The sequence below is a fragment of the Phaenicophaeus curvirostris genome, chromosome 7 (assembly GCF_032191515.1).
Source record: "Phaenicophaeus curvirostris isolate KB17595 chromosome 7, BPBGC_Pcur_1.0, whole genome shotgun sequence".
Classification (NCBI taxonomy): domain Eukaryota; kingdom Metazoa; phylum Chordata; class Aves; order Cuculiformes; family Cuculidae; genus Phaenicophaeus; species Phaenicophaeus curvirostris.
In genome coordinates, this window is record NC_091398.1 from 23,118,397 (window position 1) to 23,131,769 (window position 13,373).

A 13,373-nucleotide genomic window follows, 5' to 3' on the forward strand; every position below is an offset into this window, starting at 1 on the left:
TGCAAGAAACTCATGTGTCACTTGAAAGAAAAAGTGCATAGTGCTGTGGCTTTGGGAAAAAAAATAGGGAAAGGGGTCCAGACATATAAAACAGCAGAGACAAAAATGATATTTTTAATGTTTAACAATATGATTTTTAGACCAACTTCATGACCTTGGGACCAGGACTTCTTTTCAGTGCTTGGTGCTGGCAACACGGACAGAGGCAATCTGCTGCGCTGAAGATTTTGTTGTCAGACTACAAAGTGTAATATGTATAGTTTGGTCAAATTAGTGAATTTCAGAGGCTACTGACATGTTACCTGCATTTGAAATAGTCTGCTTGCCTTAATGTCAAAGCTGCCACTTAACACCCAACAAGCTCTTGTAGAAAGGACAATGAGTAGCTTCAGGACACCTCGCTACTGCACTAGCAGCGCTCCCCTTAAGTAGCAGCTCTAGCTGTCCAGGCGAGCTAGGAACACCCTCAATATCTCCGATAAGCAGAAATTCATCCAGCTGTTTTGCTCTGTCCTTTTATTTCCGATCTCTAGGCACAGCTTTGTCACCTGGGGCCTAAGGCCTCCCAAAAGAGTCTTTAGCTGGAAAAAATTATTTTGAGTTGACCGAATCGTTTCACAGACCCCATCAATCAGACAGGCCTTCTGCTCCTTTTCCACTACCTGGCAGGACAGGGACCGCCTGCCAGCTCACAACAGCTTCTGCTGGCAACGCTTCGGAGTTTAGCTTAGGCCTGTCGTATCACCGGAAAGGAAACCAGCCGGGAAAGCAGCCCGTTCCCACTCCTCCAGATGCTAATCCCCCGGGACCGGGCTCCTCTGCCTCCCCCAGAGCCCACGCTCCCACTGCACCTTCCCTTTCTACCGAGAATATTTAATCCTCTTCTTCCACATCCAGGTCGGACAAAAAAAAACCAAAAACCCACAAACAACAACAACCCTCCCAAGCCATCCTTAACTCCTCGGCCGGGCCAGGAAGAGAGGAAGTGAAACCACCCCAGGAGGACCCTCAGCCGGGGCCCGGGCGCAGCATCCGGACAGCGCGGCTTCTTCCTCGGTAGAAGGTGAGACCCGCCCCGGCGGCCGCCCCAGGTGCGAGGGCGGCGCCGCCGGGGAACCCCCCCTCTTCTCCCTCAGCCGCCGGGGAGCCCCCGTTTCTCCCTCAGGCGCAGCGGAGCCCCCGTTTCTCCCTCAGCCGCCGGGCCGCCCCCCTTCTCCCTCAGCCGCCGGGGCGGCGCGGGGCTCTCCGGGCGCGGCTGCGCGGCGCCCGTGTCGGGCCGAGCGCGGGGCGCGTCCAGCGCGGCCCTTTCCCGCGGCGGGAGGCGGCGGGGCGCCCCGGGACTCTGCCCGCGGGGCCCCGGCAGCCCCGCCCCCGCGCCGCTCCCCCTTTGAAAACTGAGCTTGGGCTCCTTCGCCTGAAAGTGATTTGAATTTGGCTCGGCGGCGCTCTGCGCAGGCGTCCAGCTGCTGGCATGCTGGCTCCTTGCAAAGCAGCTGTTTTGGGTTTGAAATTCCAACATGGCAGAGGCTGCAGTCAGTCTTCCCTTCAAAAACTTGGAATGATTTCAAATCGTAGGCACCTTCGCTTAACCCGAGCCCCCGTTCATCGGCGAACACGTCGGATCGATGCTGCTCTAACCTATAGGGTTCTCGTACCAAATCTCCAGGTAAGACGATCTTCCTTGTTTTTGTTTTTTGTTTTTTTTTTTTATCCTTTTTTTTTTCCTAGTGTTCTTGCTATCGTTTTAAATTTTATTTAATCTTAAAGCTCTCCGAGACAGCCCCGTATTTAATTTTTCTTTTTTTTTTAATCGCCCGCTCGTGCCCTAAATGTTTTGCCTTATTCGCGGTCGGTTTCTGATACTGAACGCTCCGCTCTGCTTTCCTAATCGTAGTCTGGAAAGTACAGATATTCGGTCGCAGTGCATGGTTTTTCCTCCTTGATCGTTGCCAACAATAGTAGGCAGATTAAGAGTTCGCGATCGCCAGCTCCCTCCCCGCCTCCTCCTCCTCCTAATTGGATTTATTTTTAAGTTGCATTGAAAATAATAAACCGCAGGTAACGCGGGGCTGGACTTTGAGGCAACTAACTTCTGAGCAAATAAGCGCAAATGAGAATGTCACAAAACAAAAGTTCGGTTTAAATTGCCGTGTCTCGGCTGGCGGGGGCACGAATATATCGGAGGAGCAGTTGCAGTAAAAATGTAAGCACATCATCTTGGAGGGGGTACGGCGTGGTGGGCGTATTGTTGGCTCGGAAGGGAGAGAAAGATGTATAATTTAATGGTATATACAATCCACTGATCCTATTACTATCCTCCCTGGAGCTCTTGTTAGTTTCAATGGGAGTGAGTGAAATTGACATGGACTTGCATTCCTGGTCATGTGCTTTTTTTCCCCTTTCTTTCTTCTCTTGTGATCTGAGATCCCCTTTTTGTTGATGTTGCTTTCCCACTTAATTATATGCATGTAGGTTAAATGAATACCTGACGAAAGGGCCCACGTTTCAAGGCAGTGACATTTGATAGCTGAGAGGAAAAGTGGCTTTAATGAAAAGCAACCTTTGGAATTCCTGCTTGTGAAAAATCCAATTCAGCTTTTTGTGCTGCCAGCAAGAAATGATCAGTAGCACCAGTGTTTATGGTATGTCCGTTTTGGGATCTACTTCCTTTGCATCTAAATAGCAAAGACAAATTTAAATAGCATGATAACGCACCGAGGACTCTGCATGCAAATATTTTGTAACAAGTACCTAATGTTTAGTAGTGTATTTTTATTTGTGTATATCTAAGCATTTTTTTCTCTTGCTATCATTTGTTTATCATTTCTGCTTCAATTATAGCGTTAGTTTTGTCCATTGTATTGATCTCAGTTGTAAAACCTAAAGTTGCATGTTATTAGCGATGCACTATATACATCACTGAACTCCAGTGGTATGTAAATTAGTAAAACTCAGTGACTGGAGAGGGGGAAAATGCATATCAATGAATATATACACCTATAAGTCTACACGCTCGTACGTACACGCATAAAATGCATCTTTTCCTCTTGCAAATTAATAATTTTGGGGCATTTATTTGAACTTCAGCTGCTTTTCCCTCTCTTGCTTTCAGCTTAATCATCTGCTAGATGTTTAACTGTTGTGGGGTGTACGAATGTTTTGCATGTAAACAAACAAAATTACTGTTGTGGCCGAATGCTTAGTACTGTTTAATAAGTGGTATTTTATGCTCAGTTTACAAGTGTATGTTTCCCATTGCTGTGTTCTCAATGTGTAACAGAATGAAATAATCAGGTGCTGAAACTGGCTTCGTTTTAATGGTCACTCTCCAGCCCCCCATGCTGCCCCCTCTTCCAAAAAAGTCAGATAAAATGGAGCATGGGGAATTTCAATAGATCTGCTTGTGGTGCAGGAGGTTCACCTCTAGGTATGCAATTAAGGTTAAGGAACTAACAACAGAAGCGACTGTTAGCGTGTTTTGTGCAACCAAAAAGGGGGTACGTTCACTTTTAATTGTGTGTGGTAGCAACAAATAAGGACGGAGAGAGACCCGAGGAGAGCAAGCTTGTGTGCATGTGTGTGTGTTTGGGATAAGGGGGAGGTCTGGCATGTGTGGCTGATGATCTCTCGTAATAACGTATCTGAACGCAAGAAAGAAATTGAGAGAGCAGTTGCACAATGTACACTCCTGTTTTGGTGCTCTAGGTGACTATATTGCTAAACATATTCTGGGTGCTATATAATGGGAACAATCTGATTGCGTTTTGCATTTAGAACTTGTTGACTTTGAAGCAATCAATAAGGCGACTGTTTATTTTAGATGCACATAATTTGCACTGAGAAATCTTTTAAGGAGGAGAGAGAGTGAGTGTGGAATGTGTTTTTTTCTTTTTTTTTCTTTTTTTTTTTTCTAGAGCTGTTGGAGCGAATGTGATTGCCAGATGGGAGATTTCCCTCTGTGATGTTAAAGCTGTAATATATATTCAGAGCAGATTGGACTGCTGCTTGTGATGAGGAGGATATTACATTTATAAATTTTAAATCGGGAATCGGACAGTATGCTGAGAACTGAAATTGGATGGTGTGGACAGTTTGGGCTGTTAAATGCGATTCCCAGATGATAATAATAATAATTATAGTAGTAGAAATATATATATGTATAATAAACATGATACTCTTGGGCAGCTATATATATTCTATGGCATTTAAGTATATGTTTCCAAATATGATTTCTCCTTTCTTCCTCCCCCCCACCCCCCTTCCCTAAAGTGTTACTGATTGGAGGTGATTGGGAGGGGGGTTTAGAAGCCCACTGTTAAGAAAAATCAAACGTAATCAGGTTCCTATTTGAGGAAAAGTTTCACTACAATTCTTGTTGCAGATGCACCTCTTTCTGAGTTTTTGTTTTGCCCATGTATGTGGCCTGACAGTGCCACGATCCTGAAAGGCTGGAAAGTGGGAACTAGTCACACTCGAGCAGCTCTGCTGTTGCAAATTAAAAGTGTGTTGTGGTCAGGAAATGAAAGCTACAATGTCTCTTTTGAACAAGTCGTTTATCAAGAGAAACATCTATCAAGCAGTGACTTGTCACATTGATCCTCTAAAAGTTAGGTCCAAAGTGGGAGCTGCTTTGATGTTTTTGATCCCAAATTTTATAAAATTGAAAAAGCTGGAGAGAGTAGGACTGATTTGCTTTAAAAATGACTCTGCTTTAGGTGTGACAAAATCAAGTATCTGGGATAAAGATCTGGTAAACCAAGGACGTATCGCATCTCCTGGGTAGTTTCTGTTGTTAAAACTTTAGCTTTGCCACACTGGCATCTCTTTTTCATACTTTTACAGATCCTCTCTATATGCCCGTGCATTATTTCATCAGGGATATTTTCTTGCTCAGGAATACATCTGTTGCTTCCATATTGAACCTTTTTCCATTGTTTTTTTGTGATGGTATTTATTGAGTTCAGCTTGAGGAGGCAATTCCAGTTCCAGGTTTTTTTGTTGGTGTTTTTTTTTTTTTTTTCCCCCTCATCTCAGTTCTGTTTTTTTCTGTATTTATATCAGCTTCCACCTCTTCTCTCCGTGAAGCAAAGTTTCTTTTACTGACAGAGTAATGTTTATTGCAAGTAAGGTACATTTGATGGTATCTGTTTATACAGCTTTAAACATGTTAAGAGTCCTGTTAAGTGTGTCTTCCCCTTCTCATCCACATTTTTGTTTCTATTTTTGACATGGGAACCACGCTTTCATTCTTAACAGATGCAGTGTATTTCAAATTGCATATAAAATTAGGGTTTCAAAACAAAACAAACTCCAAAACAGAGTTTAAACTGATCTTTTAACTCTACTTATTTTTAACCATTCCGATTGTTAAGCAACTTTTCTGAGAAGTTTTTCATTTTGCATGAAGTTTGTGTTTAAATTATCAAGGAATCCCTTCCAAGAATGAGGGTTTTGGTGTTTGTTGTTGGGGTTTTGTTTTCTTTCTTATTCTTTTGTTTTTGGCTAAGGCATGAGCAAAGCCTTCCTTAAAGAAGGACACTTTGACTTCCTTTCTTCGGTGTCATAAATGAGAGTAAAACAGCTTATGGATACTTGGTAGAGACCTACTTGCAAATAGGCAGCAAATCGCAGCTTGGTGGGAGTTTTGGTGAGTGTTATACTTGCTAATTAATCACGTTTGAAATGAAGGAATCATAGCATGGTCATAAAGGCTCATTGTTGTTTGATGTTTGTAACAGGATGTGACTCCTACACGAATGTAGTGGGTTTGGGTTGTTTGTTGCTATTTCCCCCCCCTTCATAATAAGATACCTTCAGCACTTGCTCAAATTGTTTTTATTTATTGCAACATTTGTGAAAGCACAGGAATGTTTGTTTCTCTTATTTTTAACAGTATTTTAGTAATATGAGAATTGTATTGTTATTGATATCTTCACCATACAGTACATGGGAAAAATGACAGTCATGTCATTAGCTGTTCTGTAAGACTTTTTTGTTCAAGCAGAGCCAAACAAACTTATGTTTTGTTTTGTTTTTTTCTTGACATAAAAAACCCACTGCTCTTTTTCTTATAACAGATAAAATGGCACTTTGTGAACTATTGTGCCCGACTTGCTTACACATATGTATTAAGGGACTGCAAGTAAAAATATATTCCAGAATACTTTGTATACTAACCCTTTAAAAACTGAATTGTAAAACACTTGGATCATGTTTTTGTTTCCTTGTTTTGGTTTTCAGTATGGCTCATCAGCTGTGTCATCTTTAGGCTTAATTGTTCACCTTTCAATTAATAACTACTATATACAATGGATAGAGATGTGATAATCTCTTTCAGGCTGCAAAGCTTTCATTTAAAAAATTAATTAATTAATTAAGGCTATTTCAAACGAGGTTTGAAATCGGCTTTTGTTTAGCTGGTCTCCTCCTTTTTAAAAATAAAATTCCTAGAGGGAAATGATTTTGTACGGTTCCTCTCAATACATTTGTTTGGTGAATGCATACAAGAAGCATTGACTATAATGACTGATGTTCCTGTAGTCTTAATCATCAATTAATAGGCTTATCTCCTTGTTAGGAGTGGGTTTAATGGTACAGAATCAGCATGAGATCTGTGTATATGAAACATTTGTATGTTGTTTATAACAGACTGAGTTTTGATCTAGCATTCCTAGATCTAATAATAGAAATATTTGGCTCTTTGCCCTCAATCAATATATCCCTTAAGAGAACAAACTTCACATAATACTTTCATAAAGTACCAGGTGTATTGATACTGAGTTGATAAATTTAATTACTGAGGTTTTACATTGATTCATTGATCTTTGATTGGAGGAAATTGTTCTGCAGACATTTCTGAAGTATTGAGGAATATTGTATGTCAATAAAGCTTGATTAACTGATCAATCAGTGCTTTTTTTTTCCTCCTCCTGAGTCACCGATAAGAAAAGGCATAAAAATAACCATTAAAAGAATTTAGGATAAACTGATTAGAAAGGTTCACATTTTATTAACGGAGCTGGTGAGAAGCAAACCACTATACGTATAGGGAAAAAAATTAACTTCAAAGTGGAATTGTGCACATTGGGCCCAATCCTTAGCTAGTGTAAAATGGTTTAGCTTTAAAGAGCTACAGCAATTTACAGCTCACTGTGGCTTTTTTTTTTTAAGTGGCTTTTTCATATATATATATATATATATATTTTAGTACCATTCTTTGGCTTATTGGAAGCTGTTTTAAATCAGATGTTATGGCTACCAAAATATATGGAATTTTAGATAAACATCTGATCCAAAATGAACAGTATAGCTATAAAAGTAATTTGAAGAGCTGTAAATTCAGGATTGCGTATCCCTGATATTGTTGTAACGTATTAAACTCTTGCTGCTAGAGATGCTATCCCCTAAGTGAAAACTTATCTTCCTTATGGGAAAGATCACTTCAGGGATCTCTAGGCTGGGAAAAGGCTTGGAGGTGTTTTTCATTGCTAAAATAATAATAAAAATTTTCCAATACATAGAATTAGTTACAGGGATGTTTTCCAGGTGAAAAACCTTACTGGAGTACTTGGCTCCATTTCTGTGAGGCATGCGACCTTTTCACCCTATGTCAATGATATTTTTATAGAGTGTGTGAGAAATGCAAGCATAAAGAAAATTCCTTAAGATCATTCAGTTTTTCTTTTCCCTTAAAAAAAAAAGAAGAATCTCTGAATCTCTAAACAGCATATACATCTCCCTTAGTGAAACTGTGTTGCTTTAAAGGATGATAGCTAATACAGAGGAACAGAGAAAATCCACTTGCAATATGTTACCATAGGTTCAACAAATACAATCTTATCCTTCAAGGAGCATATAGTCCTAGACTGTAATGGAGGTCAAAGGAAATCTAAGGCTTTCGGTTCTTTAATAATTTTACCTGCCACTCCCTGATCAGCATGTTAAAGTATGTGTATTATGTTTCTTAGAAGATAGTTTGTATTTGTAGCAACCTGCTAAATACAAGTGGACTTCATTACTATTGCTTCTAAATACCTGTTGCTGTTGGTCTCACTGTGCGACAAGTTGAAGATAAAATGGAAAGAGAAATAGTTGGTCAACCTTGGTTACCGGAGTCTTAGGAAACTGAGGGGGAGATCGGGTGTTGACAGGTCAGTTTGAGAATGTGGGGAATACTAGAATCTGTAATCTGCAGAAAGCACCACTGATTAAGAGCATACAGAGATGTCTGCGGTGGCAAAAATGCGGAGTCTGTGCTTCTCTTTTGCTGAGTTATAATGCTACAAGGTATCGGTACACACAGTATGGTAACAATAATATGTATGTCTGTTCCTATAGTGCTAGTATCAGTACCCATCTAATGTATCATAATGCTGAACTATCTGTTTGATCATATAAGCAACGCTCCTTACTACAATGGCTGTTGTATTTGTACAATAGAAAGAACAGCCGTGCGTTGTTGTATTTAAATAATGGAACAAAACTTTGTTCTTTAAACTGTTTTCCTGTTAGTGGAAAAAAAGTTTAATCTGCCTTAGCTATAATTACAGACAATGCAACTACAGATGACTATCATGTCACCGACTGATTATTTCTTTTTTTTATAATAACCTATTAAGTGTGTAGTCTGATGTGCCATGAAACACTGAAATGGCAATTACCAGCCATATTATTTAACTGTTACTGAGAAACAATTTTCTCAGTTCTTTTGAAGTATAGTGCAGCTACTGCTAGTATGTTGTTAGTTAAATTTCAAATATCCTGAAAGTGCTGTGGAGAAAAATGCTGATGCAATAGCAAACTTCAGTGATGCAAGTCATTTTTGCTCCAGGTTCCTTGAAATCACTTATTGGACTTTTTGTTATCTGTTTTTAATCCTTTCGTATGCTACATTTAATGTGTCATGTACTATTTGTTAAAGCACATGGTTCATTTTCTGTATATGAATTGTTCAATGCATGAAGATGTATGCCACAATTTATTTTGTGCAATATTTTTGAATGTGGGCATGTGTCAAGCTGGTGTTAGACTGTTGACGATAAACCGGTTTTGGTAATCTGTGTCTTATTTGCACTAATACTCTAGCAATAAGCATACCATGGTCAAACTTCATGATCTGAGGCAGCTGTCTCCCATCTCTGGTACAGGTCATGATTAAGCTTTTTGTTTCTTGTCTTCAGTGTGATAAAATACTTAAGGGACGCATTAATGTATGTTTGTGTAATTCCTGCTAATCTGAATGGAATTTGAAAAGGAATATCGAGATGAGATGGGTGAAGGGGCTGGACCTGGTGGATTATGGGTGTTTGTGGCAGGAATGTATCTTCACATTCTCGTTTAGAATAACTGCTGTTTGCCTTTTAATATTTTGGAGATAACATCCCTATTCTCCTCTGAGAGGTTTTTCACTTCTGTCTCCTCCATTCTAGCATACAAGCAAGTCCTTAATAAAACCATTTATACAGTGAGCTTGAATTATCACTTAATAAAACTATGAGAACTGTACTGCTGCAAAGATATTCCTAGACAGTACAACTGATGTTACCATGTGTACATTTTTTCTGGAGACATGGTGAGGGGAAGAGCTAACAATTACTTTATATTACTGAGTGACAGCAGATGGGAATGATAAAGTTATATGCAGAAATTATTTATCCCTGACAATAGTATTGGTATTGACATTTGAAATAATATGAACTGGTAGCCCTGCTATACAAACTTCTGTGATAGCTGTGCTTTTAGATGAAAAGTAGCTATTTATATACCTTACAGCTCAGTGTGGTCAAGTTGAAAGTATGAACTTACTCATCACGGATTCTGAGAAAGTGCAGGTAAACGTCCTCTGCCTTCTTTAGAGCTATCTGATTACTTCAGCCTCCTGTGTTGACACAGAGAAAGAAACAGCTAGATTCTATGTTGGAAGAATAAGGTTTGCAAGCACTGTCTGATATAAGGTATCCCATTGTGATACCTAAACCAAATTTTAAAAAATCAAGTATCCTTTTCAAGTAAAACTTGAGAAACATAGAAAGGAACAGCACAGATGTATCTGAGCACACTTGAAGGTGCACCATTTACTTTCAAAAGAGATCTTTCCCATCACTCGTGGATAGCTCCAACATGAAGAGCAGTATCAAAAGATCTCAGCAAAGTAACTATTCTTTTATGTCTTTGGGAACTCAGGTGCTTACAAGATTGTTTCTGAGAAGGAAAAGAATTGATCCTATTTTCAGTCCCTTGTTGTTGGCATTTGTGGACCACATCACTATATACAGTATTGTAGAAATACATTTTTGGTATATAAATACAGTTCTGTTTCCTCTTGCAGCTCTAAAGGCATAGTGTGATGTTGTTGAATGCTAACTCAGTTTGGAGAATATGTTTTTATTACTCCTTTCTTGCACTATATAAAGTTGTTTTATTTAAAATACATATAGAATTTGCTGAAGGTCTTTAAACTTAACTGATAGGCCATCTGTGTGATTAAAATATGAAAGTTCATATTTGAAATAGTGTGCATTGGTTTTTATAAAAGTAATATAGGCTTAAAGTCACCTATTATAAACTGTACACTGGACAACACTAGTCAGTCAGAAAATTGCTTGTTTAAACTAGAAAGATTCAGTTATTTTTAATATGGAATGAGACTGTAAGTTTGCTCTCTCTTCAGCTGAATGTACATTTAATTCACAAAATTAAGAGGCTTTGTGTTTACTAAGTGTTAGATTTGCAGCTTTATGCTAACTGCGTATCTATGTTGCTGCCGTATTGAACATAGTATAAATAGGCAGATACTCTATTTTAAAGACAGTAATTTTTCATGTCTTTATAGTATTTTTGATAATTCTTGATTTCTTACTCTTTGCCTTTGATAAAAGCTGAAATAAATATATTTTGGAAACTGCTCATACATCAATTAACTGTTTTAATAATTGATTTTCATTTTGTTCTTTGAGTTACATTAATTTCATTTCATTTCATACCCGTGTCCTGTGTGGGCATTCTTTGTGTCACAATACTGGTGTATTTTTCCATTTCCAGTTTAAAAACTTTAGGGGTAACATTAATTTAGCTGATACCATGGTAGTCCTATAGAGAAATTTAAGCAGACGAATATTAGTGTTGGTAGAGACCTGGAGCTGAAAGTCAGTAAATACTATGTAATGAGTGGTATGTAGCACTTTTTGTTATTTGGCCCATAGCATTTATCAACATGACAGCTATATCAAGGGCACACCTTAATATGCTGAGAACATCTTTGTTGAGACACATAATTGAGTAAGTTTGAGAAGCCTTTAAGATTTTTTTTTTTGTTAAGTTAGATGTAGGTAAAATATATCTTGTCACGTTCTTACAGGCTGTGAAGAACTAGTGCCTTAATGAACAACGTTTTTCAAGTTTTCACTAGTTAGAAATGTTCAAAGAGTTATAACATGATATTTCTTCTGTCACTAAAAACATTGTCAGTATAGTACAGAAGAACAGACAAATGACACTAGCATTCATTTAGAGTAATAATTTTCACCAGTGATTGAGGAAAGATGTTTTGATATTAAGTAGTAAAGCTGTTTTGAGACAGTAGAAGTCATTGCTTTCATTCATGACAGGCAAATAATTTTTAGCTAAAGTTACTGTTCCTGAGCTACTACAACAGCTGCAGTTTGAGCTTGAAAGCTCCAAGTGGCTGAGATAACATCACAAATAGTATTGCATCTCAGCAAGTGCAATTCAGGTTTCCACTCCTGGGTGCTCAGTTATCAGAGGTGCTGAGTCTCTGCAATTTATTTTGACTTTGGATATGCAGGTGTGCAACAAATCTTCGAATCCAGGTGTTGTGTGTTTTAAGGAATTCCCCAGAAAATGGTAAGCTTTATTTGTAGGCTTATTACATTTATTTGTACTTAAATGCTACAAACTCCCTCTCAAAGTGTTAGTGCTGTATGTTAGAGTAAATAGTGCTTTTGATTTTTTTCCTAGTTGTAGTAAGAACACATTTTAAATTCAGCAGGACAAAAATACTTGTCTTACATAAAGGTATGATGAATGACTTGCTTATGATTTTTGGATGGAAGAAACTTTAAACTCAGTTTGTTTCTTTGTAAATGTTCTGCAAAATGCAGAGTAGATGATGCTATTCTAATTGCAAAATCTCCCCTAGTTACCTTCTCCCTCTTCCTGATCCCCTTCTCCCTTCCCCCGCCCCCCCCCTCCCGCCCCCTGGCTTTTTTAAACAATTATGGGCATTGTGCTCCTTAATGGTGCATAGTTAGTGTAAAGATAGATGTGCTCAAATAATGAGTTTCTAATAATAATCAGAGTGAGTTAGATTGAACTGGTTTTGTATAGTAATCTTACAGTGTGAAAAAGTACACCTAAAATCCTGAGATATATTTACAGGAGCTAAGCCTGTTTACAGAGGACTAACCTAATTTTATATCTATGCGTGTATGTGAGGAGGGGGGAGTAGAAGCATATGTTTGTATGTGCCTACGTTTTTGTCCACCTGCATTAAAGGTTTCAGGAGATGACTATTGTTTTAGTACAGATTTCTAGTTTGCTTTCTTGTAACAGAATATATTTTAAAATCACAACACACTAATTAGCTTTTGTGTTTACGCTGGAAAGCTTGCATTCCTTCAAATGACTTCTAACCGTACTCTTCTTTCTTGATATTGCTCCCCCCCATCTTTTTTTAATTTTTTTTTTCCCCCTATGAGGTTTATTACATTAGATTTGTTGTTTTCTTCCTTGTTTATCTGAAGGGAAGTATATGAAAGTACTAAGTACAGTAACAGATAACTGGTACTTTAAAAGAGTTGTTACTATATTAGCTAGGTAAAATGTTTTTCTTAACAGGTACTGGATCAGCAAGGCCATACAATAAACAGAGCAAAGTAGTTTAACTTATGGTTTAGAAATACATATGCCATTTAAATGGAAACAACCCCCCGAATCTCCCACATACCTTTTGGGGTTTGACGAACAAAAGCTTGCTTGTATGCTCCAAATTCCCCTGGGCCTCAATTTGCAATACCATTATTTAAGCCTGGCTGATATAAACCCATTGCAGAGAAATAGAAGCTCTCCTTCCAGGCTTTTCAAAGCTGTTCTGTGCCCTCCTCTTTCTGCCCAACCGCATCCCCCAGCCCCCCACCCCATTCCCAGCCTCTCAGTCTTACCCTGCCACTCTGAAACTCTTTTGTATTTGAAATATAGTCAACATAGAAATTCTGGTCTTCTAGAACACAGAAAAATGCCATTCTGCATGGTCTTACTGACATCTCTACCAACACACATGTAATTCTGTCTTCTGACTAAGATCAAGGCTATAATCACTTTAATATTTGTTGTGTCCTCTACCAGGTAACCTGCGG

General features: G+C 38.7%; 1 protein-coding gene across 3 annotated transcripts in view; it reads left to right on the top strand.

Annotated features, from left to right (window-relative positions):
* The first annotated feature begins 942 nt into the window (after window positions 1-942).
* FIGN (fidgetin, microtubule severing factor) overlaps window positions 943-13,373 on the top strand; it is a 101,709-nt gene continuing 89,278 nt past the window's right edge. Inside the window, exons 1-3 of one of the 3 annotated variants that reach the window (XM_069861209.1) lie at window positions 943-1,063; window positions 1,576-1,666; window positions 2,473-2,642. In XM_069861209.1, the coding sequence (XP_069717310.1) occupies window positions 2,618-2,642 (25 nt within the window). In that variant the 5' untranslated portion in view covers window positions 943-1,063; window positions 1,576-1,666; window positions 2,473-2,617. Of the gene's footprint in view, window positions 1,064-1,404; window positions 1,667-2,472; window positions 2,643-13,373 lie in introns of those variants that run through there. The other 2 variants (XM_069861208.1, XM_069861210.1) reach the window with 2 other exon arrangements.